Raw genomic sequence first — 21925 nt, 5'->3', positions numbered from 1 at the left:
TCACAGTGTATTCAGCAACGCAGATCAGGTTTTTTCTGAAGGTCAGCATTTCGAAGTAACTCATATGTAGTGCCCAGGCCGCGTACATATATTAAACTCTTTAAATAAAAGTGGGAAACTGTTGCATTTGGCTGTCTATCAGCGATGTGCTCAGCATCTGGAGATGTCGGCTGGTTTTTGGATAAAAACATAAATCACAGGGACAACAACCTCTATCGTCAAGCATGGCACCAGTGTACAGAGGAGAGGAGAGGTTTTTGGCAAGCAGATTTACACCATGCACAGTACCACTGTGTACACGCAAACTGTACGCAGACATTACATTAGCAGGTGGTGTGTGACAGAAAGGATTTTGGGAGACAAAGGGCTCAACACTAGTACCTTGAAGTGTGGATTGAGGATGCATGTTGCTGGTTGGGGCACTACAGTAGTTAAACTTTGTACTGTATTAATATAGCTTCAATAGAGTCTTTTATGTTCAAATATTTAGTCTCTTCTTCAGACTTACAGTGGGATAATTGAATTTGAATATTCCATGGAACATTTCAACCTTCACTAGGAGCAAAGGGACTTGGGTCTATTACAGCCACCAACCATAGCATTAAAGAAGCACCCTCCATCAAAAACATGACATAATTATCGTAGCTTTTGTAAAAAATGAGAAATATCCACTGCAGAATACTCAGAAGAAGAATAGATCATCAATAAAACATAAGAGGGACAGCTACACACACACACACACACACACACACACACACACACACACACACACACACACTCGGTACATCAAAGTTAACCCCATGTACAATATCACAGTTGGATGTGAGGTTGACATAAAACAATTTCCTCCTCTATTGCAATTGTCCTCTTTATAGACACACTGCTAAAACAAACACCCTGGTCGTCATTTCTTTCACAACTTTAAAAAAACATACTCGGGCACGGTACAGATGGCCTAGTGTGAGTGCGCCCTTAGTCACAAGGTTAAACCCCCTGTCCAAATCCTGATCGTTGAAAGAGGACACACAACATAAGAGTGTTTACAGTTATAATCAAGTTTCAGACATTTACTTGGCTGAGGAATTAGCCGGCAGAGACTTACTCTGCCAAGCCAGCTTTAAAGATGGTGGTCAGTAGTGATGCTGCATGGTAAAAATTTAATTTTGCCTTGAGCATTTCAAGGAAAGTCCCACATAAGCTGGAATGAGGACGATAGATAGGTAAATGTCCATGGTGCTGGGTGTCTGTCATGTGAGGCATCAAATCAATGCCAAACATACAAAGATGATCCATTAGTCTCTTGCTCTGTCTTCTCACACACCTCTTCTCTGTCAGTGGGTGGAGTTCAGATGCCCTTGGCTTGTTTTGTTTTTTTGGCAAAAGATGCCTCTCATGGGAATGCTGAGACCAAACAAACAGGAAATAAAAATCTTTATAGAGCATATACAGTCATTGAGAATTTCCAATATCATGCCAACATTATGTCTAACCTGAAAATGGCCGTCGATGTAGTGTTCCATGATAGCGGCTAACAGTTCTGAAAACAGACATGGAGAGAAGAAGATGGCACAGTTAATACCAATAAATACAACAGCAGAATACAAAACATCAGAGTTGGGCTGCAACTCATTATCAGTCTCTTTGCTTTTTTTGTTATTGATTAATTTGTCTATTTTGCCTATATTAGTGGTGTGGCTCTATAGATGGCAATTGGTCCAGACTGAAATATCAGTCTGTATCCTCTATAGCGCCAATGCAAGTTTCACATTTGTGGTTTGGAGTTAAACATTGTGACAACTATTAGACGGGTTGCCATGAAATTTGGTGCAAATTCACATCCCCTTCAGGATGAATTGTTATAACTTTGGGTATCCCTTAAATATAAGGGTGATTCTGGAGAATGCTTGTTGTAAAAAATCACTTTGTCAAAATCTGTGAATATCTCCTCCCGATCCACTACCTGTCCGTACTGTGTGTGTTCTGTGTGTTAATACACAGCCTACGCTCTGTAAACGTGCATGTTGTTAGCAACAGTGGGCCCCTTTGTCTGCATACCTGTTTACAGAGCCTAGGCTATGTATTAACACAGGATTTCATTCAGTGCACACACACACACACACACACACACACAGTACAGTTGGGTAGCGGATCGTGAGAAGATATTCACTGATTTTGACAAAAAAGTTATTGTGACAACAAGCATTCTCCACAATTGCTGACTTCGCCTTTACTGTTCATTTAGCCCCATAATTATCAGGTCACATTGATCTTTTTTGACACCAAATACTTATAAAACCAATAACGTTCCCATTGTCCTCAGGTGTTTGTGTTTAGTGCTAATTACTACATGTCAGCTGGCAAACACACTAAACTCAGGTGGGAGTAGTACTGACTATGTTGTCTTTCTACTAAAAAAATTAATTCAACTATTAATCAGAGGGAACGTTGTCACCAGCGACCTTGTACAACACGGAGTAAAACCACTTAAAGACTGATCCTAAGCGGTTGGTCTCACCGATGAGAACTTGTGCTCCTGCGAGGATGGCTCTGTCTGTGGGTGACTGTCTGTCCCTTTGGGCTCCGGCGGCTTCACTCCGTCTGGTTGCTGCTGCAGATGTGACGATGCTGGTAGGGGGAGGGCAACAGATGTGTGGCTGTCACAGTTAATAAACTCAAGCATGTAACGCTGCCAGCTGTTCCCCGTTTAAAAAATGATAAGCATGCAAAAGATTTATGTTTCAAAGTGAAACATGTGTGATAGGGAGACAAAAAACATGAATTTGCATAACATGTCTTGGGATTCAATGGATTAAGATTGCCATGCAGTACTTTTCAGGAATAAGGAACTCCATTCATTTAAGAACACGTTGATAATTTACATAGACTGGGCCTTTTGCTGTTGGCAGTGAGTTCCACTAGTAAGTTAATTGCTTCGATATCAATTGTTAAGGAAGCAGAGAGTGTTGTTTTTGCATCTGCCCCATTTCAGTTTTCCCCCAGATACTCCAGACATGAGCAAAACAGTGGACCTTTGTCCATTTGCCTTCTAACTCACACCTTCACTCTATCAATGACCCAGTAATATGAGACAGTTTCTTTTCACCTGGAGAACTTCCTTGGCTGGTACCGCATGCACTGTCCTCAGGCGCAGAGCTGTACACAAACGAGTCCGTCTTCAGTGGCGTAAGACAAGATGCACTTTCCTGTAGGAGGGGTAGAGGAGGTCATATTTCACAATCCTATACAATCAACACTTTATGACCAGGAGAGCCAGACAAGTATTATAAACATTATAACCACAGTTTCACTCTGTGAGTCTGTGTAGGCGTTTGCTCTTTTTTTTGCCATTCAGATTAAAAGTGGTATAAAAATAGATAAACACATGAATATGTATTAGGCTACTGCAATATATCATTACGGGAATGAAGTGAAGCATACTCTTTTTTCAAAATTGTTTAGGCAAGAGCAAACATTAGACTGAAAAACCAAGCAGATAATTTTTTTTTCCCACGGTAAGAGTGAGAAAAAATGTTGGCACATATCAACGGCTGTGAGAAGCCGCCTGCCTCTTTTGGTTTTGGGGAAGTGTGTATTCATGTAATGCTCTTTCATTACTGCCTGTCTATCCAACCTACCAGGCCTGTGTCATACTCCTCCTCTGCCTCAGGCTCTTCAACCACACTGGCGAAGCTGCTGGCGTTGGAGGAGGAGCGGGAAAGGTCCTGGCCCTCTGGAATGGACGCCGCCCTGCAACACATCGCAAGACTACACACCTGGGTCACTCTGACCACACAAACACCTGTGTTTCTGTACACCAAACTTATTTGAAAAGCAAAATAAAAATATGTTTTTTTTTTTTTTTCCAAATTTTGTATTCATTCCTTTTCCCTCCGAAAGTCTCGTTAAACCAATCTTCATTTCACTCCACCCTCGGGGAGCACTTTAAAAGCAAAGTGAAAAGCAGTGTTTGCAACTGTGCCAATGTAATCTTTTCTAATGTTTTTTGTATTCGATGGAACCCTCTAAAGAAATTTTCAACTGAACACTTGCATGGAATCGTGCCTCCAGCTGAAGGAGAGGAGATTGTTTCCGTAACAACCTATGATTTTTGGCCCAACAATAACCAAACATGGCCATTTTGAATGTCCATATACTAAACCCAAGGGATATATCATCACAAATAACTTCTCAATGTGTGCATATGAATTAACTGATATATGTATAATACATTTAAATAATACCTGTTCTTAGTAGGAGGAAATTCTGGAGAACTGTGATTGGAGTTGTCGGATTTGTATTCGTGCGAAAAGTAACTGCTGTCCATTGTCCTGTGGGTACTCGGTGACACCTCCCGGCTGCAGCGCAGGGAAGGAGATTGACACATCAAAAAAACTGTAAGTTGACATTTTGTTTAAAATGGTAACACAATAGGAAAACTCACAAAAAGTGTTTTCCTCATTGAAGCTTCACACTGATTGACTGCTGCAGCTCAAATTATGCATGAGATGAATTTGAATCACGCAGACGACAATGTGGAGGACAACAACAGCTCAAAACCTGGAAAGACACTTGTTCAGAATTAGCATATTGGATTGTTGTGTGAGTGGCACAGTGTGGACTATACACAATGCCACTTATCTGCAGCCAAATGGCAGATGGTGGCTTTTGATTTGATTTGTACAACGATGATAGAAATATAAAGCATTCTAGAAAAAAAGACAATGATTTATATGATCGCATCAATTTGGCGCTATTATTTCAGTTTTAATTGAACTATATCTCCTGTCTTATCGTAAAATGGGACAGTGAGAGTGTTGTATGCTTTTCAAGGATGTAAAACATTACATGCCACTTTTACTCAAGAGACAGTTGCAAAGGACACAATGAGGCATAGGGGATTGATGATTAATCCAACATCTCTATCATAAACAACAGCAGCCTAGCGACTTACAACCACTCGTATGTGTGTACAAGTGTGTGTGTGGCAACCAGGTGTTACTTTTTATGGGATTTAATTGACGTAAGGACAGGGGACAGCCGTGCATAATGGAACTGCACTCTGCTGCTGCACTTCTCAAAATCAGAAGCTGCAGATGTATCTGTATGTTGCCTCAGATGGCTGCAGAGATTTAACCAACTGCAGGAGAAGCTTTTTCATACAGTGTATTTGTTAAATAGCTGTGGACAACAGGCACTGTATGAATGACTCATGATTTTACGGACACCTGCAAATTTATTTACTGTCAAATAAAGTAAGGCGTTAATAATCCTGATCAACACGCCCGTCCAACACAAGCTTGTATTTTAAATAGTTCATCGTCTATTGGACGATTTCCTCATTTTAATGTCCTTGCTTCCATCTGTTGGTACACACTATTCTCTGATAATCTCTTCTCTCTGTCTCTCTGTCTTTGTCTCTCTGTCTCTCTCTCTATCTCTCTCACCTCCTCTCTTGGACCTCCTGGATGTTCTCGATGCCAATAGCGCTGCTGCGACGGGAGCTGAAGGGTCCAGACTTTTTCCTGGTTGGGCTTTTCCCAGGGATGATCAATGACTGACAGCGGGTAAGAAGAGATAAAGTCAGGCACACACTATGGGGATATAGTAAAACCATTTCACAGCCGCATAAATTATCTATACATGACACAGTATGCTACTGCAGTGAGAGAATTACATGTATAAATACTGTATGCCGTGAAGGGATGTTAAACTGAAGGCGTGATGCATCCTGAAATCATATGTAATGACACATGTGGTGTGAAAAAGGTTTTACAAATCTAGGTCATCAGGAAGGAATGGATTTTATATTGTAAATATATTTTCTTATTTTGACTCTAATTGCATTTTGCTCTCAGAAGCACAATTTGTATGTTTAGGTTTGGGTTTAATTTTAACTACTGAGGTCAGAATGTGGCGTTTCAAAATGTCTGGTAGACACATCTAATTTAAGATGCAGTATGATTCATCACGTCGGTTTCCAAGTTTCTTTTACTGAATTTGTCATTTTGCTCTTGTAATGATGATTAAGAACTAATTATAAAAAGTCAAATGAATATCTGCTGCAATGCAATACAAAACATCAAAATGCATGAATCTTCCTGTATAAATGATTTACAATACTCTTTACTAAGATTAATGAGCTATAACATCCCTAAGTCCATGATGGATCATTCTCTTTCAGCCACTCTGTATTACATTAGCTACTGTATGGATGCATAACATGATAATTAAAGCTATAAAGTACACAATTGCCAATTCTAACTACACCAACAGTATATAACCTCTGACAGCAACGGGAACTTAAAAAGGTGCATAATAAGCTATAAACTGCACACTTAATGAAAATGCAATAGCAAGAGAAAAGAAAACACAAGAAACACACATATCAAGCAAGAAGGGAGAAAAATATATGAACCTCTTCTATCGTTCCTATCCCTATGGCACTGCCTCGGCGTCCATATTTACTGGGACTTTTCCCTGGAACAAGCAATGACTGAGCCACACAAGACAGGGCAAGAGAAGCACAGAAGAGGAAGAGAGAGAGAGAGAGGGTATGATATATATAAAGATAGATAGATAGATAGATAGATAGATAGATAGATAGATAGATAGATAGATAGATAGATAGATAGATAGATAGATAGATAGATAGATAGATAGATAGATAGATAGATAGATAGATAGATAGATAGATAGATAGATAGATAGATAGATAGATAGATAGATAGATAGATAGATAGATAGATAGAAAAAAGCAAGAGGGGGAAGGAAAAGAAAAAGAACATATCATAAGATATCATGCGCATAGCACAGGTAATTTAAACAGCAAGGTGCAGAAGAGCTTGAGAATGAACTCGCAACATGACTCAGTAGAGAAGACACAATATCAAGGACATAGCGATAAGATTTTTAAGAGAAGGGCACATCAGAGGATTGGGTGCCACCGGGATAGTAGGCATGTCTGCAGTTTGTGCCCTTAGGGTTATATAGGTCTGTGTAGCCGTGCATGCACAAGGATGAAAGGGGCAAAGAGGGCTGCCAAAATCCAATGGGGTAGCTTTTAGAAAACATAAGCCAATCAGAAATGGGGTTTATTTAGTTGCGGGTTGAATAACTGTAAACAACCGAATACCAAACTGCAATGAATGTCCAAAGAGTTGAAACATACGTAAAGGTCAGCAATTCTGGAGAAAGCTGATTGTCAAAATAATTTTGCGTCAAAATCAGTGAATATCTCTAGATCTGGTGTTGATACACAGTCTCTAAACTGGTATGTAAACAAAGGGTAGCAGCATGCCTGTTTACACATCCTATGCTGTGTATTAACAGTGGAACAGTACGGACAGGTAGCGGATCGTGAGGAGATATTCACTGATTTTGACCAAAAGTGATATTGACAACAAGCGCTGACTCAACCTTAAACCCCATTGTTAAAAAAGAAGCAAACAGGACAGCGTGCTCTTTGCATATAAAGCTCGTGCCATGCATACTCTACAACCACACATGCACATATACAGTAAGAGGTTGTTACGTTTACAGAGGGAAACAGTCATGACAAAAGCGCAGTTAGGCGGGAGGGAGTCTGGGTAGTCATACAACCGTTAACCTGAGCTCAGTGATTAAAAAGTCATAGTATAAAACTACACCGGAGCTCACAACTTCTTCATTTTGCCTTGGCAGGGAAATTATTGGATTCATCCCACAACCTATTTTTAACATAATCCTAAGTATTTGTCACTAAATGGGCTGATATAAGATTCTCTAATCAGATGAGACTGAATGAAATACTGATGATGAGTTATGTTATTTTTCTTTCAAAAAACACTAACAAAACAATTCATTTATAGGAACAGTAAGAGCCATACATGGAAAAGGCACACTCAATGAAAGCCACTTTGGTAAAAAGCAAAGGTGAATTTAAAATGTCAGGATTGAATGCAAGTGCTTTGATGTTAGCATAGTGATGAAAGTAAAATGCTACGATGTGCCAACAGGAGTAATTTGCCAGAGTGCTGCTTCTAAGAAAGAACAGTGATTAGAGCAGTGTGTAAATGTGTAGATATCCACCATGCTGTGATGGTTGAAATTATATTGTATCCTGAATGTCTGTGTTAGGTGGGCATCACGTCAACCAATATGGGCTACTTACAATCCCTGGGGTTTTGGTGCTCTCTGCGGGATTGTGGGTAAAGCTGCCACTGAGGCTAGTGGAGACTGTGTGTGACTTCTTGTTACTGAGGCCCATGGCGTCCATAGACTGGCTTCTGCTGCGGATGACCCGCTACAGAGAGAGACGGGGAGATACTGTCAGTGGATCCACTTTGATGCTATGTGGAAACCATTGTCAATGTTATTACCGCTTTGCTATTTCCTACTATGACAGGTAAACTGTGTCTGCTGTGGAAAATGTCAGACATTCTGACAAATGTCAAGTTTGAATAATAGCTTTCCTTACAATTGATCTATATATTCTATTGAACCAAGGTGGATTGTAGTGTTTTGTGTTTACATGTACAGTATGTGTTGCGTGCACATGTTGCATGCATTGTTTGCATGTATGTGTGCAGGGGAAATAAAGAACATGTGGGGACAGTGCAGGTCAACGGGCAGGAAGGACAGGCTGTGAGAAAGAAATGTTGGTTCACAAAAGTGTGGCTTTCGTAGAGGAGGAGGATGATGAAGCCACTTTTTTTTTTTTTTTAAATCGCAGACGTCGCCATTCTACAGTGGGGTTTGGTGTCAAGGGAGGAGACGATGTGACAGTGAGTAGGGTAGGCAATGACAGACAGCAGGAGTGACAGCAGAATATACACAGCTAGACAGAGAGAGTGGGGAAATCTTTGTAGATGTAATTTGTTTAGGGTGTCTGGGAGAGAACGACAGGCAGCAAGAAAATAGTGCGACAGGATTCGTGGGCGAGAGAACATTTGTACAGCTTTCCGAAGTTATGGAAAAGAGAAGCATCTAAAGAGACTGAGAGAACATTGGATATATACTACAATAGAAAAAGAAGAGCCGTGAGCTAGTCGGTGACACAGAGAGCAGAGGAAAAACAGCGAGGGAATGCTGCCCATGGGGAGACATGCAAACTGCATCATCACCCCCCTAATGAGGGTTCATTAAATCGTTACACACACACAATCACAGCTCCTATACTGCCATGCCTCAGTGGCTGGGCTATGCTCCCTATATACGCTAATGGTCTTTGATGGAGCACTCTCTCTCAGTCAGAGCAAAGTGCCTTTCATACACAACAGGACAGCACGCTCCCGGCCTTCCAAAAGCGCACCATCCTGTGAAAACACACACCGGGTTCAGCATTCGCAGCCAAGTGAGGAAATAAAATGCCACAGAACTGGTCCTTTGAGATATACTGCACATTTTCTCTGCTTTGTTTTTCTCATGTCTGAATACCCAGAATCCCAGCCCAGAAGACAAGAGAGGAGGGAGGGGGGCATTCCCTAAAATGTCTCCAGTCATTACCATTCTCTGTCATGCATGTGGAGTTGCAGATAAAGTGCGTGCGTGCGACCGTCAAATGAAGGGACGGGGCTTTACCTTAAAGGATTCAAAGAAGCCTCCTCCTCCTCCACCTGCTCCTCCAGACCCGTTCTCCAGCTTATCGTCGTCTCCGCCCAGACCCATCATGGACTGGCTGTTAATGTGCAGCTCCTCATACAGCGTCTCCAACAGGGCTGAGCGCGTACGCTCCTGACAACACCAACAACAACAACACAGTCACTTTCGCACAGACACTGATATGTTGAGTTGGTTCATCATTTCCTATTAAAGGTCACATACATAATTATGCTAATTTTCAGGTTTAACATTTCTAATTTGGGTTTCTACTAGCTAATGTTCCTATGGTGTAGTGTCCAAAAAAACAGTTATATTTCTCACAGTGCCTTTGCTGAATCTCCTCTTTGTAGCATCTGTCTGAAATGCTCTGTTATAGAAAAGCGTTACATTCAAAAAGACCAGTCTGATCTGATTGGCCAGGTCCCCAAAGGGGGGGCATGTTGAAAAAACACATTACAGTGCATTTTGTATAATAGGTGACCTTTAAGGGGTATGGGTGACACGAACAAAAGTTATATTACAACACAACATCAGGATGATAGACGTCAGCACTGCAGCTCATAAGCATTGTATTGGAATATAGCCAACCGGATGCACCCATGTATGTGTATTTGCACACACACACACACACACACACACACACACACACACACACACACACACACACACACTAAAAGGCATCCACCCCTTTATGGCGCAGTTTGCATTGTAACACTCCACTCACCTCAAGCATGGCAAACTTCTCAGCCTTGTAGCAGGCGTACTCTGCATTGATGAGCTTGGTGAAGAGAAACTCCCGGAACTCGGTGCCCTGAGGAAGACACATATAGAGAGGCAGAGGTGAAGAGAATGATGGTTTATGGCTTCTGCATGTAAAGTGGGTGTAAAGTTCATGAATCTGTTTGACTGCTGACCTTCTTGAAGATGGCAGGGTCAGGCAGAGCAGGCCCAAAGAAAGGTACATCATCCCGTGCTGTCACGGAAACCTGGGGGAGAAAGCAGGTGAGCAAGGCATATCATCAATGTCATACTTGATACATATTCCTCTTTATAAAGCCCCACAGTACAGCTCCTAAATAATAAATGAGTGAATCTAAAATAGGTTTCAGGGGCCAATGTGGGTCACAGTCTATTGATACAGTAACGGCTGTCCTTGAAACCAACCTTGTAGGTGACATTGTCCGTACATGCATTTTCCACCTGCACCACCGCGTACGCATGCAGGAAGTTGGACTGGATCATGTCAGGTACAAAGGGTGTGTTCTCCTCCTGGAACACAATGGCTACAATGTCGTTCCCTATGTGTCTCTTCCTCTGCAGCTGTATGGCAAAGACAAACAGATCTGAAAACAGTGGATAGACATCTCAAAGAACCAGTTAGGGAATCTAAAAGACACACACCGTCACAGAATCACTTCCAGGACTCGCTGTCAAAGATTGACCGGGAATAAATATAGTCCCAGAAGAGTCGTGAGTCAAACCTCTTCGCTGTAATGCATGACAACCCACCAAGCTTGACATTCAAGTGTGTTTTGTGTCTTTTTAAGCGTGCACAGTGATTTAATAAGTGTATTCAATCACAGCAAAATCTACATCTAAAAAAGTAGTTCATAAATGAAATGAATACAAAGATAGCATAACTCATACTCTTGCAAATCTATATACTGACCTACAGTATACCCCCGTATCAATCCAATGTATCTGTTTTTCAATGTAGCTATTACTACACTGGAATTACTTAGGCCCCAGCTTTCAAAGGTTGTTCATGGTATGCACATTTTAAATGTGAATAGCATCTGCAAAGCCAAAAATAAATAAAAATGGTTTACGATTTGACTGTCAGTGACCCAAATCATTGCTGATGAATAGCTTCATTTTCCTTGTTGCCAAAAAGCTTTAAGTTGCCAAATGGGCACTTGTGCACTTGGAGAGAGAGGACTACTAATACTAATACCAAGCAATATCTATAAAAAGCATGGCGTTGCCAAGGAACACCTTCATCATCCAGTGGAATATGAATCTACGATGTCACCTCTTTACCTTTTGCTGGGAATTCTAAAAAAAGATAATAAATCAGATGAAAAATATGACAAAATATCTTCCAAGAAACGTTTCTAAAGTCAAATGTCGACACTCTTGGGAAAAATAGCCTCAGTTCCCGTATTTCACCCCAGAACCCGTAACATTGCGACACCAGTGCTGCAGCAGCATGCGTTGATTATGCTCCGTCAGTTATCAGTCGATTCAACACACGGAAGTACAGACTTTAGCCCAACCCGCTTTGCCCCTGTTTCAAGCTACAGTAAGTGTAAGCTGCTATTTACTCACACAGGGGCTTTCTGGTTACATATAACAGATTTACATCCATAGCAGTTTCTTGCAAACTCTTGCATCACCGTGGACAGTTGGAGACGAACTCAGTGAGTGCGGGGCTGGATTGAGACACCGCGTATCCATCCAAATCAGAACGAATGTTATAAGATCCGGCTAAATTAACTCTGCACTTTCTCCCTGCTGAACTAATGCTATGTTATTACGGTTGCACCTTGCCTCTCCTTCATGAGTTCCCACATGAATCATCCCATGTGGGTGCATGTTCTCCGTTTTTCTTCGTGCCTTGGCAATGTGCTGGGTTACTGTGGTAACAAAGTGCTGTCCGTACTGTGTTTGCTATAAAGGACAGCCAAGAGCAGGTGAGGACTGATGCAGCTTTCTGCAACACAGCATCAGAGAGATGAAAGTCTTCAGTCACAAACCAACCGAAGAGAACCTTCAATGACAGGAGGGAACATTGCAATGCTAGTGAAAGCTGTAAAAAAACAATTATATTTCTTGAGGACAGCATTTCAGCAAACCTGAAAAAATTTTGGCTGCTTAGTGAAAGTAAGTCTTGGAAGTATGTGCATTTGCATTATTGCAGAGAATTTGAAAGGTCAATACCAGTCTCATTTTGGAACAGTAAATTTAAGGGTTTATCACAAACAAAGATGTATTTAACTTTTACATTTTTTGATTTGATTGATCAACATTAACTTCAAAAGATCTTTATTTGTGTTTGCAGTCCTGCTGCTGCTACAGTTCCACATGTGGAGGACTCACTTAACAAATCAATCAGTGAAGGACATTGAACAGTGTAATGAAAACACAGAAAAACAGTCCCAGGGATAATGACTGGTTGGAATGTCACTCTACCTGCTGTGAGTCTCCCTCTGTGTACGGCAGCTTGGTCGACACATGGAACATAATCTCCTTATTATGGAAACTTGTGTAGATGGATTCTGTCCCAGTTTGCCCATGTGCAACATCCAGCCCGCCCCGAAACCTGGACAAGAAAAGGAATAGAAGATACATTAAATAAAAGAAAGGCAGAACAAAACAAAACAAAAAATTATCAAGAGAAAAAAAAGAGATAAAGAGAATTCAGAAAAAAGACAGAAGTCAAGGCGAACGGAGGATTGAGTTGAACAACAGCCAAGGGGAAGACTCAAGAGAGTCAAACAAATCAGTGAGAGGAGTGGAGCATAAGTGTGTGCTCTTTGGAGCGCCGGGTCCATCCGCTGCTCATCCATCATCGAGGGACTGCCAAGGGCATTTCTTCTGCCTACTCAATCACAATGTCAGCACAACTACAAATATCAGGACACTCTAAATCGCCTTTTCAGGGATTCATTTAAAGCCAATGCCCTGCTTTGAACGTGGCAATACTGAGAATTGACTAAAAGTGCTTTAATCTAATACTGCTTAGAAGACGGAAGAAAGAAAATCAAAGTGAAAAGTGTCCGAACCCTTTAAAGTCATGCAGCTCAATCTTGTGGCCCAGAAACTCCAAGAACTCCACAAAGGAAGGACTTTCTTCCATGTTCCCAAACAGCTCCTCTTCTGTTGTCTGCGTGGTGGAGAAGCAAAGGACATTTGTTTTTTCAGAAGAAGTGAAACCTGAATTCCAAAGCAAAGATTAGAAGTGGTATCTGTGACGCACACTCACCTGGCCAAACTTTTGATAAATAACCCCAAACTTGAAGTTGTTGTTGATCACATGCTCGTCAAATGTGACAATGAGCCGTGACGCCTGAGGATGAGAGAATAGGAATTTTTTCGAGTCGGGTTCACTGAGTGTGGTGTTGTTGGACACGAGAGACAAACTGATATTTGGAAAAACCTCAATGAGGACCTTACCTTTGGGTAGAGGACTGGATACAACCTATCCACATTTACCTCTTCAAAAACAAGCTGTAAATGAAGTCTACATTTTACTTCTTGTAATTTTAAACATAGTTGGACATTAATTGTTTTAGACGCAATATTCTTAATGATACCTTGGCCATCTGAACCACATTGGGGAACTCCGTAAGGCAGGAAATGGGAATGACATCATGGTAGGTTTTCACCTTTGTCCTGAAAAGACAAACAGTTTGAAAAGCTCACAGTCCCACTTTCTTACCCAAATATACCCAATACTCCTGCTTTTATGGTTTATTTCTTTGATGTGAGCGTTCATGCAAGTGAATTGCCGGTTAAAAGGGGGCTTTTCTCGTAGATGCTGTGTGGAGATGGTTTTTACACTTGATGTGTTTAAGGCAATATTTCTTTGTGAGAGGCGGAATGGGGGTTATTGCTTTTGTAAGAGGTCATTGCTCTGTCTGGGTACAACAAACAATACCACGGCAATTGTACACTTATGGATTGCTTCCAGAGTGACCCATGTCTAGACACATTGTGAGATAATAGTCAAGGCAACAAGCAATTATACTGTATTCACATAACTGAATGGCCAGCGGATGTTTAGTGGATTAGTGCCCATAAATATGCACAGCGGGCCTGATAAGCCTCAGATTTCTCCACATGCTGAAGCTGTGTGCATAATATAGCTGTAGGAGGAGAAGTAGGTCTACTGTGTTTTAAGAGTTTGGAAGGTGGAGCCTTTTTTAGGCTTTACAAAAGTATAGAGCAAAGCAAATGTAGAATAGTCTGAAATGTGTACTTATCAACTCAATCAAAAGCTGAAATCTTTAGCATAACCGACTCATTCACGCTGCTTAACCAAATGTTACTTACAATGCTTAGGTCCTAGTCATGAACTAACTGTTTCTTTTATACCCATGTACATTTCTGGGTCTGCTGGAAACATTAGAAGGTCAGTCAGAGACCATTTAGTGAACTGTCACTATGTATTTCTTAGCATCCTGATGTATGCTAGTGCTACAGAATATACATACATGTTTTTACAGCGTGTGAGGCATCAACAGTAAAATAAAGAAGGGATCATGACGAATCCTCTAGATCTCCTCTAAGATGACATAAACATGGACTGAGTCAGTGCCTGTGGCTACACAAGCTTTCGGTGGCTGAGTTGGACTGGGGTGATGGGTTGTCTGTGGGTTGTACGAGCCCAATTGAAAGCAAAAATGTTGTGGGTTAAGTGAATACCACCTGGGGGCATACTCATTCTCTCTAAAGCTCCAAAGAGGCAAAGTAGCTATTCAAATCTGGAGTGTCTCGGTCCCTCTTGTGCTAAAATGACGTCACAGGTTATATGGGGTGTCACGAGTTTGGGATGATGGTGGCTGGGAGGCATTACACTTTTACAACATGGATGACTGGTGTGCTGTTTGTCGGTTACCTTGTGGCACAATGTTTTTTCAATATCTACTGAGTGTAAATTGAGTGTTCCACTATTTTTTTAAATCACTTTTACTCATACTCACCATAACACAACTACCAGGCTTAATTGGGCTGGTGTCCACTAAACCATGTGTTATGACACCCTTACCGAGATAAAATTAGTGTAGAGGAACACATTTCAGGAACGAATGAGCCAAAGCTTTTTTTTTGCAAAAATGAAAAAAAAATGCATTAAAGGTTACAATCCTTTAAAAGGTGCTGTGAGCAAAACGGTTCTTTTAGGTTCCTTCCTGTCAGTTACTGCAGTTAGCAGTCCCCTCCCTCGTCCCTACGTCACCACAATAATGCACTGCGGTCTTCAAGCAGCAAGTTATCTAGCTTCATCTCAGATCTTTTACCTGCTCTGCCATTGTAGGTGCATACACATTCACCCCTCTGTCGCTCTCTGTGCATGCACCGGCAGAGAGACGTACCCGTTTGTAGCGTTCTTTATTTATTTATTTATTATTCTTTCGGACAATTCCACACAATACACAATTTTCTCTTGCAAATATTCATACATCATACTTTGTGTTGTCCGAAGGGAGACGGAAGAAGCCAAAGGCTTATCAGGTCCCGCCCCCATTTTCATCAAATTCGGATTCAGATACACAGATTACTGTTACAAAATAAAAATAAAACAAACAAAAAACATTATTTTTTATATATATCTTCTGATTGGATATCAAGTTGTGGGATCCCAGAAAAAAATATTTGCCGATTACATGCAGAGTGGGTGACTGAGAGACCTGCATTATGAAGCGTGCACACTATATAAGTGATCACTGTATGAATATAGAGCGATTTAACACGTATATTTACATAACTATATTGCTCACTTCACCTTTAACAACCGTTCATGACTGTCAGACTGTGTAAAACAGGCAGCAGATATCTGAAGTCCTATTTAATTGAAGATTAAGAATTGATAGAGAGATGTATTGGTACTCAGCAGGGGAAAGTCTTGCCGCTGCATTGCCTACTGTCAGCAATCAGACAGATTTTAAAATTCATCCCTGAGGCAACCTGTGAGACTAGATACGCTCTTCTTTCTCTTTGTCATTCAGCAATTTGCTTTATAAAATAATAAAAAAGGTAAAGTATATCCAGGAAAAGTCTAATCGTGGTGCTTTTGGGAGGCCTTTGAGAGTCAATGCCCCCAAACAACTTGCATTAGGCAAAGGCAAAGCACAAATGCAAGGGACATGTCAAAGGAGAGGAAACGAGATGAAGAAAATAACAAGCAAAAAGCTCAAATGGGAGAGAAAAATAGGTCAGAGATAAAGTTAAAAACGGGGAATTGTACCGAAGCATTAGACGCAGATGCTCCTGATCCCCAATGACATCATACTTCATGGAAAAGACCAAGTGGCCCAGGGCTGCATCCATGGTGTAATAATTAAAGTGTTCCTGAGGGCAGATGAGCAGAAGAAACTTTAATGCAAGAATGGATATTCCAGCAAACTGACATTTGGTGACACCACAATATTAATAATAAAAAATAAACCGTAATAAATTAGAAATTGAGAGTGGTGGAGAGAGTCTTTTAATTAAGGAAAGTAGTGAAATCAGCCGTAAGGAAAAGGTGTCAAACAAGGTACAATAAATCAACTGTAATCTTTTTTGTACAAATAATTGCTTATATATACAAACCAATGGGCTGTTTTAGGGGAAGTGAGAAGTTTGTTTTACAGTTCATATAGTATAATATGGCAACATTGAGTGTTGTTTTTCCCCCACTTTTCCCGTGTTGTGTATGTACATGCACTTCTTGGACAAAACTAACAATGTTCTAGGGGGTCCCGGTAGTTGTAAATGTGATTCAATGATAGCTTACCCCTACACAAATGGTAAAAAAAATTAATGGACAGGCAAACAAATGGATTTAAAATCTGAGTCAATCACTGAAATCAGGGAAAGCAAGTGACCTTTCCAAAAACCCAATTCCATGTTTTAAGATGCAGCACAATGAATCAAGATTGATATATTTTGCGGCTGTGTTGTGCAAAAAAAAACAAAAAAAACAGAAGCCTTTCTTTCATCCTCACCTTGCCCATGAAATGTTTCCTATAGATCTTGGCGGTGCTGTTTGTCTCCAGTTTTATTTGGGAGGTAGGACAGGGGGGTTGATCAGCTTCCGGTGGCTCTTTGGGCTCATGATTGGTTCCCTCGATCCAGTAGCCTCCGAACTGGGGTAGCAGAATGAGTGGAAAAGGGCTAGTCCGACCCAGAACCTGAGAGTGAAAATAAGTAATGTTGTGTTAAGAAATATTGAACGGTAGCTCATAGTGTCTAGCACCGGCTTGGATTGATTTATTTTTCCTGTTAAAACCTTTGGCCTTTTTACAGTTTCGGACATGTATAAAATATAACGTGTGTAGTAACGTGTGAGTTATTTGTACAGAGAGTGCATGTACCTCATGAACGCTGGGATACGGGATGTAGTCTTCTTCTGTCTGCAGGGAGGTAAAGCACATATGAGTTCATTGACAAACAGACACTTCTTGTCATATACTTTCAGTTTTAAAAATAAGCATAAACACCTTGACAGATTGGTAACTAGCTCTACAGTTTTACAATTTTCAGGGTTACTTTTCTTGTCTTGCAAACATGATGTCAGACCACATAAGCAGCCTTTTTGACAAATGCCTTAAAATCCTCAGTGAATATGTGGTCTTATTTTGTTTGCAAGAAACAGTTATCAGCTTTGATCTGTACTCATTTGTCTAGGTATCATGTCACTACTGGAAATCATTTAAAGTTGTCAGTAATTTGAGAAAAGATTGAAATATATTTTTTCACCTCCAAAGACAGGGTGCTAACACATCTCAGTATTGACATGGAAAAGGGATTACAACATCACTTTTTTTTAATAAGGAAAGATGTAAATTTGAAAACTGACATCTTTACCCCTGGGTGTGTTTGTATGAGAGAAGCTTACTTTCAATTACTGACAGCTAATTAAAGCAGCACAACTTCAAACACAGCAATAGACGTCAACTAATAACCAATTTCCCTTTTTCATTTCACCCTTGGAAAGGTGTTACCGTCGCATTTATCTGTGATGTTCGTTGCACGCTTTAAACCATTTTTCTGACGCCACGCATACTATTTTGGGTCTTCAGCGAGCACATTTCCACTCAATTTTCCATTTCCAAAGAATGACTTTCAACAACCCCAGCAGAACATACATGCTTGGACTGGTTCCATGACAACTAACAGTCCAGCATTGACGGTCAAGTGAAAGTAACAGTCTCTTATATAAACCCACCTTTATTTTATTTTATTTTTATTATTATTCTTCCGGACAATTACACATAATACATAATTTTCTCATTGCATATTCATACATATTACTTTGTGTTATCGTCCGAAGGGAAGCAGGAGAAGCCAAAGGCTTATCGGGTCCCGCCCCCACTGCCATAAGATTCAGATACACAGATACACAGCTACTACAGTAAGAAATTTTTTTTTTCTTTTTTTTTAAGAAGATTCATTCTAATACACAGATAATTTTAGGTCTCTATTTTCCTCTCTGCCTGTGACAATGCAGATATGGCCTTGTCCATTTCTTCTCTAGTAGTCTAAACACATCTGCAACAGTATTCAAAACAGTCAGTGTGTCTGCTGACCTCGACTACAGTCCCATAACATGCAGTGTATTTACAAATTCTTCAGTCAGAGAAAGTCTTCCAATTTTGAATCGGTTGTTCTGAACACACAGCTGATAATTAACATTTATCTTTCATTTGAATTTCAATCGTCACACATTCCATTAGGTTATCAATAGCAGAGCACATTTTATTTACGATTTCAAACCTTATATTTTGACACAAACCAGTTTAAATCCCTTTAGTTCAAAGTCCATGCTTTTTGCCTTCTTTAATCCTCGTCCCTCCGGAATTGATCCAAATCCTCCTCCGTTTTGATTTGCACAATTTTGGCTTCTTCGGGTGTAGCTCCATTCATTTTGATGAAGATTCTTCCATCTCTCGTCCAAGTTTGTTGGACCTGTCCACATTTTTTTAACCCTCTCGCTTGGTAGGCCAGATAAGCCTTTCTCTTGGTTAAATTTTCACTCATTCCAATTTGTTCACCTTTAAGCTTCTTGCCTTGACTGAGCAGATTTATCTTATGCTTTCTACTCACAAATTTCAGAATGACAGCACGCTTTTTGGCGAATTTTCCCTTCTTTGGAAGAAAACAGGACTCCACGTTCTCTAGATCCAGATTAATGGCTTTGCTTCTCAGAAACATTGCCACTTGTTTTTCCACCGTTACATTCCCTGTATCGCCCTCTTCTTCTCCATTCCCGGCACCTGCATACGACCTTGGTTTAATATCCATTCCAGTTATTATCACATCTCTGTTTTTTGCTTGTTGTTCTTGATCATCAATTTTATCTCCAAGCTCTTTCAAGAGCTGATCTTTCTTCACATTGACGGCTTGAAGTTCCTTCAATTCGATCATCAGTGGCTTCAGACCAGCAGCAACTTTCTCTTTGATTTTTACATCAAAACGCCCAATCAATTCGTCAACAATCCCAGCCAGTTCAGCCTTCCGCAGTGCTCGCTCCGTCTCCCTCTCACTTTTTATTTCTCTCTTCAAATCTGCCAACATTCCTTTCTTCAAGTCTGACAACTGTTTTTTCATTTCTTCCGCAAAAACTTTGTCTTCCTCCATTGCCTTATCAGTGGTTTTTCCTTTTTTGGACATCTCCAGAGATTTTCAGAGATTTTTAATGCTGTGAATCTGAGTTCTCCGCTGCTCTCAAAAAATAGCTCTTCACCCTCAGCAAGCCGGAAGTGAACCTTACTTATGTTAAATAGCTAGCATGGAACTGGTACTGGAGGAATAAAAGAGGTTCACTCTATTTAATCTATGGGCTCCATGGATATGTAATACAATTGAATGGAAATCTGTCTACTAGTTACATTTCTCTTAAAACCAATGATGTCAATAATCATGATGGTACTAGAGGAGTCAGGGGACCACGAAAAGAAGGTAGGTCACATCATCTGGGGCAATGAATGTCGGACATGTCTAAAAATGCTGCCTCTTCTGGACAGAAGAAATTGCTCAAAGCAACTACGGGATGCCCAATCTTTTTTCAACCGAGCTGTAGTTGACAGTCTGCCAAGATCTACCAGCCCAAATAGTGAACAGTAGTTTTTTACTTAAATGACGACCTACAAATGAAATATGAACATGATGAACAGTAATCCAGATTATGTTAAAAAGTAGTTCTTTAAATCACAAAGCAATCTAAGCGGAACAGTGATCCTACTTTTGATTCCATCCAATCCGAATGAATACCAAATGGATAACACAGACAGCTGGCAACAGGTGCAATGGATGCGAAGTCAGCTAATCAATTCTGATTCCCTGAACTTGCTCCTCATAATGTGCACTGTCAAGCTGCACATAGTCTTTGGCCCAAAGGTGAAGTTTAGCCTGCATAAATAGAAAGTTTTGCAGGTCACATCATTGCAGCCAGCTTGACAGCAGTTGCAGCTTGAACTTTTAAATGTGTTCACTGAACTGATCATGTTGATTACATGTTCGGTCCTTACCCTGGGGCTCTGAATTAAACTAATATAGAAGGTCAGGGAAATCTGTCAGGCACGATAAATGCAAAAGGCACTGGTAGTCCTCTAGCTTTGCATATTCTGCATGCTTCGTGAGCTTGAGAAAATCTTTGATTTCAGGAAACAAAACAGTGAATCTTCCCAAGAAAAATGAACTCTACAAAGCAGGTGTTTGTGTCATTCAGCTGTCAATCTCAAAGTGAGCACGTAGTTACCATCTCTGAAATATCTTGGCAACAACAGAACACATAATCCTCACTGCAGCATCAATCACTTAATTCATGTTCAAAAATGTTCTGCACACATTTCTTGCTGGTGAACAGTACAAAGAGTATTAACAAATCACAATGAACCTACTAGTGCGGCCAATCAGCTCTTGCCATCAAAGTCCATGATACCTCGGAAAATATCTTTGCCCTTAGTATGTCCCTTCAATGGCGAAATTACAAGTATAGCTCGTCTTTTGCACTCATGTTTCCAAAAAACATTCTGATCAAAACACATGGAAAAAAGTCAACTCATTAAAGTGAAGAGAAAACCACTCACAAGCGCTCAAATCCCCTCACATTGGTGGTATACATATGTGCAGTTATTCACAGAAAAAAATGGAACATGTACGAATACACAACAAAACTCACCCAAACATGGGCCATGGTACAGTATGTGTCTGTACACATATTTTTCTATACATTTTGTTGGAGGCTGTTTAATGGGTAAGAGCTAACGTCATTAGAACAAATTAAGGGAAACCAAACTGCTAAAGGACAAAATATGTTAGCCTATACAGTACAGGGCGATTCAAAACGAATGGACACCTTTAACAGATATGTCAGAGCAACATAAAGAAACTACACCCCAGCAAATAGCCAGGTCCTGAAAAAAGTAGTTATCCAAGTTTAGTGTAAAAGGAAGTTGACAGACCTTTGCAGAATCCTAACTTAAATCCCATTCAACACCCTTAGGGATGGACTGTGATGCCTACTACGTGCCAGGCCTTATCCGTCACTTTCAGTGACCAAACTCACTAATGTTCTTGTGGCTCAATGGAAATAAATCATTCAAGCTAGTTTCAAACATTCGGTTGAACGCATACCCCC

General features: G+C 40.5%; 1 protein-coding gene across 5 annotated transcripts in view; it reads right to left on the bottom strand.

Annotated features, from left to right (window-relative positions):
• Positions 1-2: 2 nt before the first annotated feature.
• The window catches only part of rap1gapb (RAP1 GTPase activating protein b), a gene marked incomplete at its 5' end in the record, with an annotated part of 55953 nt that continues 34030 nt past the window's right edge, over positions 3-21925 (bottom strand). For 4 of the 5 annotated variants that reach the window (XM_080026129.1, XM_080026125.1, XM_080026128.1 and 1 more), the window contains 20 exons: positions 3-1401; positions 1491-1537; positions 2516-2625; positions 3104-3203; positions 3636-3765; positions 4242-4355; positions 5445-5554; positions 8150-8281; positions 9559-9711; positions 10304-10390; positions 10494-10565; positions 10744-10899; positions 12772-12901; positions 13365-13465; positions 13565-13648; positions 13756-13809; positions 13896-13974; positions 16547-16650; positions 17289-17474; positions 17658-17696. In XM_080026129.1, coding sequence (XP_079882255.1) covers positions 1529-1537; positions 2516-2625; positions 3104-3203; positions 3636-3765; positions 4242-4355; positions 5445-5554; positions 8150-8281; positions 9559-9711; positions 10304-10390; positions 10494-10565; positions 10744-10899; positions 12772-12901; positions 13365-13465; positions 13565-13648; positions 13756-13809; positions 13896-13974; positions 16547-16650; positions 17289-17474; positions 17658-17696 — 1950 coding nt within the window. In that variant the 3' untranslated portion in view covers positions 3-1401; positions 1491-1528. The remainder of the gene's footprint in view (positions 1402-1490; positions 1538-2515; positions 2626-3103; positions 3204-3635; positions 3766-4241; positions 4356-5444; positions 5555-8149; positions 8282-9558; positions 9712-10303; positions 10391-10493; positions 10566-10743; positions 10900-12771; positions 12902-13364; positions 13466-13564; positions 13649-13755; positions 13810-13895; positions 13975-16546; positions 16651-17288; positions 17475-17657; positions 17697-21925) is intronic. The other variant, XM_080026127.1, reaches the window with a different exon arrangement.

This window comes from Ammodytes marinus (genome assembly GCF_949987685.1).
Source record: "Ammodytes marinus genome assembly, chromosome: 4".
NCBI classification, from domain to species: Eukaryota; Metazoa; Chordata; class Actinopteri; order Uranoscopiformes; family Ammodytidae; genus Ammodytes; species Ammodytes marinus.
Note: the sequence above shows the minus strand (reverse complement) of the source record. Positions and strands in the feature narration are given on the sequence as shown.